General features: G+C 52.5%; 1 protein-coding gene across 2 annotated transcripts; it reads right to left on the reverse strand.

Annotated features, from left to right (window-relative positions):
• Nucleotides 1–877: 877 nt before the first annotated feature.
• LOC110347667 (uncharacterized) lies at nt 878–4,814 on the reverse strand. 2 transcript variants are annotated; one of them, XM_087185428.1, is made up of 2 exons: nt 2,827–4,814; nt 878–2,359 (listed from the first exon to the last, which is right to left on the reverse strand). In XM_087185428.1, exon 1 carries the CDS (start codon nt 4,805–4,807, stop codon nt 3,716–3,718), a length of 1,092 nt encoding a protein of 363 aa, XP_087041554.1. In that variant the 5' UTR covers nt 4,808–4,814; the 3' UTR covers nt 878–2,359; nt 2,827–3,715. The 2 variants fall into 2 exon arrangements, with proteins under 2 accessions (XP_087041554.1, XP_021108347.2); XM_021252688.2 differs by having other exon boundaries at nt 879–2,364.
• Nucleotides 4,815–5,179: the final 365 nt, after the last annotated feature.

Raw genomic sequence — 5,179 nt, forward strand, 5'->3', positions numbered from 1 at the left:
AGTGTTAAGTATTTCATTGAGAAATGTACTCCATTAGAATCCAGATGGCTGTGCCATTCATTACAAACATGCTTCCTAAAGAACCAGTTTCAGGACCAGGGATTTAGCTCAGTGGTTCTGCCACCTGCCTTGCAAGTGCAAGGTCTCAAGTTCGATCCCCAGTACCAAAAAAAAAAAAGAACCAGTTTTAGAAAATCCTCTATAAAATCCATACACCCAACACCTACACACAAATATTGAGGAAAGCACCCAAAATGTCACAAAGCATTTTTGAAAAGCATAACTGATTTTTAGTCTGCAAATACCCAGGCTTATGCAAAATCTTAAGTAGCAAGGTAGTAAATAAGATGTGAACTCTGCATTCAACATGGAGAATGGTTTTACCTACTCAAGATTTTACTGTGTTCACCAAGTACTAATGTGGGCCAAACTTTGAAAAATCCTCCTTGAAGTCTGGTATTTCCAACGAATAACATTTGAGGCGGGTGGCCATAAGCTTCTATGAGGGTGTCACCTGAGCTTTCTAGGAAGTGATGTCAGCCAGAGAAAGTAGGAGAGGAACCTTGTTCCTGACTATGTTGTATTGTTACTCATTTTTTCCTGTGTCCCCACCTGGACCATACATTTCCTGAGAATAAAAAGAACAGTGGTTCAGTGGCCAGGGATTTGGCTCAGTGGTACCATGCCTGCCTCAAAAGCACAAGGTCCTGAGTTCAATCCCCAGTACAAAAAAAACACACACACACAAAGCTTGTGAGGTAGGATAGAAAAGGAACAGTGGTTCAGATTCCTCCCCATTATGTGCTATATTTCACACACATAATATGGCAGTCAGTCTTAATTCATTCTAAAGTGCTGTGTTATAAGCTTGGCCCTTTCTGCAGACACAATGCCCCCCCCCACTACTTCAGTGTCGGCATTCACAGGCCTACTGCTCCTTGGATTAGTGGTTAACTTTGATCATAAAACCAGGAGATCAACAGGATTTTCCCCAGGAATGATTTCCTGGCTTCATCCTTCTAGAACACAGTTGGTAATTGCTTCACTTCTTCCCACTGAGAGCTCATAAGTAGTGCTTTAAGTTACTGGTGCCCTATGGAGCTTCCAGTTTCCCTGGGCAGATTTGCCTACACAAACTGTTCATTGTTTATTTGTTGCACCGTACTGGGATTGAATGGTCTTCACATTGAGCTTCATTCCCCAGCCATTTATTTATGTATGTATGTATGTATGTATGTATGTATGTATGTATGTATTTTTGAGACAGGATCTAGATACCAAGTGTGTCTCCTGTGTGCTGTGGGGCAATGGCTAACACACACTGCATTTGATTCTACATAATATAAAATGTAGGCATACACAGATTTTTCTAAAAACCTGTATTTTCAAATTTACAAAGAGGTCAATAACTTAGAACTTTGGGGATAATGACAAACTGTAGAAGGTACTCACTGAATGTTAGGAAAATGTTTTAAAATGGCTGGAGTGAGATGATGTTTGAAGGAAAAAAGTGCTTTCTATTATAGCTCATTAATTTTCCCCTTTTAGCAAGACAATCCAAATGTAATGCTAAAATGCACATAAATAAAAAATACAAAGACATTGACTATGTGTTTAAGCAGATCACCACGTTCGTACTGAGAAGTTCGTTCTGAGAAAGAAACATTTCCTTTAATGTACCTAATACATGGTAAACTGGCATCAGATCTCAGAGGATGGAGCAATGGCAGCTGAGCTGCCTGTCCCTAAGGGCCAGCTTCAAGCTGGTTACAGTTCATACAGTCCAGGCAGGGGTGTAATTGTGGAGCAATCACGGCCGGGCCAGCAGCGGGGGGCTGCTGCTGCTGAGGAAGATTGAGGACCATGAAGAGGACGACCTGACCGTGCTGCAGCACTTAAGGGCCCCCCGGCCACGCAGCAGTATGGGTCCTGGGCGCCGGGGGCTCCAGGAGGCGCCGCTTTGCGCAGCCTGCTGACCATGCAGACATCCGGGTAGCACTGGCCCCGGGCAGCGGAGGAGTGAAAAAAGTTGGTTCCAGCTCCACGTCGTGCAGCCTGGACAGGTTGGGAGCGGGGAGCTGGCAGCAGTCGAGTGGGGGCGCGCTTGAGCACGGGGGGTTGCGGTGGGGCTGCGTCCGTGTGTGGGCGCGGCAACACTGGGCTGCAGGGGACAGGCCTAGGCCGTCAGAGGCCACGCTGCCGGGAGGAGTCCTGGGCGCCGATCTGGTCCCGCTTGAGCCTCTCCTAGCGCTTCTGACCCCGCCCTCGCCTCGCTGGGGACCGAGTCGCTCGACAGCTCCCAGAGAGCAGGCTTCGGTCTCTCAAGGCCACAGGAGGCCCTCTGAAAGGCTGCGGCCCGCTGTGCTACACGAACGAAGACGGTGTGAGAGTGGAAGTTAACAATCATCCCTGTGCCAGAAGGGGGATGCCAGGGGCCTCATCAGCCCGCGCTCCTCGGGCAGATCTCATCGCCTCAACCGAGTCTCCCTGCAGGCTTAGGGTTCTGGAAATGCCAACAAGCCCTCCCACAGGCCAACCCTTGCCCTGATTAGGCAGGCAACCTCGGGGACCACCCTCCAGGAGGCACTTACGCCCCTGAGGGCTCCAGCAAGGCTGGAAGAAAGCACCCCGGAGATCCGGCACAAAAGGAGCCTGTCTTGGGAAAGACTGCACCGATTTCCACCCCTTTTTCTTCGGGTAGGAAATGTGCTCCCCATTGGGTCCTGTATATTTAATAAAGGTACTGTCCTGTCTTGTGCACAAATTTAGTCTTTGCATCACGGGGCGGTCTGCGGGGGGGGGGGGGGGGCGGTGCTCAAACTGTACCTGAAGAATTAAGTCAAGGATAAAAATTTCTGTCGGCCTGACGTGTGATGTGGACACCAAGGAAGAGTGGAAAAAGCCACCAACGAGTAAACGTAGATCCATCTTGTAGGAAGATAAGAACACCAGATATTGCCGGAGATTTAGCTCAGTGGTTCTGTCGCCTGCCTTGCACGTGCAAGGACCCGAGTTCGATCCCCGGTACCAAAAAAAAGACAAAAAACAAGAACACCAGATACACTATTACTGGAAAGTTCTAGGATAGACGAAAATATGATCCCATTGGTGAAGAGAGATCCCCTTCAGCTGGTGCCGTGTAGATATAAAGAAATGTGTACAGGGGACCCAGGATAGGTGTAATGAACCTAAAATTAGCACGGGAGCAGGATGACTTTGTTTTTTAGATTGGTATGAAAATGTATATGCAGGAGACCATGATTTTACATTGATTTGGTAAAATTAAGCTTGGTCAGTTTATTTCTTCCATAAAAAGAGCAAACAAATCTTTCCCACCTAACTGCAAAAGATTCTGGAAACTCAAACTGCTCACAGCTACAGACCACCCTCTCAACACATTTTCTAACACAAATGTGAGGAACAATAACCAAAAAGAAAAGGAAAATCTCAAGTCTACTCTGGCTAGCTTGAGATTCTAAAAATTTAAGTGTTTTTCTGAAAAATGGTGTGGAATACATTTCTGGCTTCAAAATGACGATCAGTTTATCCCTATCTCTCACCTCCTCACTTGTGAAATAAAGTACGAGCGCAGCTGTAAACCCAAAAATAATTTTTTAAAAAACTTTGAAATAAAGGTGTCCAACTTTTCAAGAGAACCTTGCCTGATTAGAGGACACCTTACAACCTTTCCCAAGATCGCAAAATTCCCTGCTCTTTATCTTTTATATCTGGACATAGGTTGACAATTTGGTTTTGAAACTTTTGATTTCACCAAGGCGATTGTACACCAGCCACTATTTCCCAAAAGATAAAGACTCACTACACAGGAGAGTTCTCGAGGGAGAGTCACGGACCCACTGACTGCAGAAGCCCACGCTCCCCCGGGCCTCGGTTCTAGGCGCCTTGGCTTCCAGTGCTCCCGCCTCGGCCTAGTCCCACACAGCAGGCTCCTAAGGTCGGGGTCTTCAGGCGCACTTCGCAGCCTCCGAACCCTTAGACTCTCCCGAAGGGAGGGAGGCGCGCCCTCGGCTCGGCCCGCGGTCCCTCCCGGCGCCCCGCGCCTCGCCGCCACCTCGCCCTTCACCTCCCCGTCCCGGGGCCCGGCCCGGCCGTCACCGCGGGCAGCGCGCTCCGGTCGTCCCGGCGGATCCCGCTTCCGGGCTGCTCTCCGCGCTCCACGCCGCCTCCCCCGACCCGGGAGGAGGGCAGTGAGGCTGGAGTCGCCCCAGGGCTGCGCGGGTCCTCGGGGCCGAACTTGCCGCTGGAGTTCGGGGCCAGCCCCGGCCCGCCGCGGGCTCCGTGGTCCGGGTCCACGCAGTGGCGGAGCGCGCGTCCCCCGGCCGCGGGGCCTTTCCTGCTGCTGCCCCGGGGCGGGCGGAGAACCTGCGCCCTGGCTCCTGCCCCGGGCCTCCGCCTGCGCCCTGGCACCCAGGCTCCGAGCCCCGCGACGCCCAGCCGCCTGCTCCCTAGGGCCCCGCAGCCCCAGGGCTGGGCTCTCCTCCCTCTCCCTCTCCCTCTCCCTCTCCCTTCCCAACAGACAGCAGCGCGCGGAGCCCCCGCCCTCCCCCTGGAAGGAAAGTCCGTCCCGGGCGTCGCGCGCCTCTGGACCTGCCGAGGTCCCAGCGCAGCCGGCCGACCCCTCACACGCGAGGAGCCCTTCAGGGGCCGGGAGGCGGACGCGCTTTCCTCCGAGTCCTTCCAGCGCCGCCGGGCGCCGGGCTCCGAGCTCAGCGCCCCAGGCCCCGGGAAGCCGGCGCACGACCACCCTGACGGCCGCGGGGAGCCGGCCGCGCTCCTTCCCCAGCATCGCGCCTCGGTTACCGTCAACCCCGCGTCTCCTCTCGAGGATGTTCCCCTGGTTACCGGCGGTGCGGGTGGGGATTCCCGGCGAGGGGACGAGCAGCCCACGGGGCATCCCGAGGCGGGAGCGTGGGGGGACCTACAGCGAGCCCACGGCTTACCCTTGACATTATTCTGTTTTCTTTGTGGAAAGCTTTGGGGAAACTACTTATCTTTCCTAGTGGAGTTTATGAAGCGTAAAGGTCAGATTGCAGCCAGGGAGATGTGGAGTCTTGATTTTCTGGGATTGACTGAAATGCTGTAAGAAAGTATTTCTCAGCTAGGCTGTGTGGCGCATGCCTATAATTCCAGCACGCTAGGAAGTTGAGGAAGAAGAATC

Source organism: Heterocephalus glaber, unplaced genomic scaffold, assembly GCF_053883595.1.
Source record: "Heterocephalus glaber isolate CG9 unplaced genomic scaffold, H.glaber_assembly_v1.0 deba00000281, whole genome shotgun sequence".
NCBI classification, from domain to species: Eukaryota; Metazoa; Chordata; class Mammalia; order Rodentia; family Bathyergidae; genus Heterocephalus; species Heterocephalus glaber.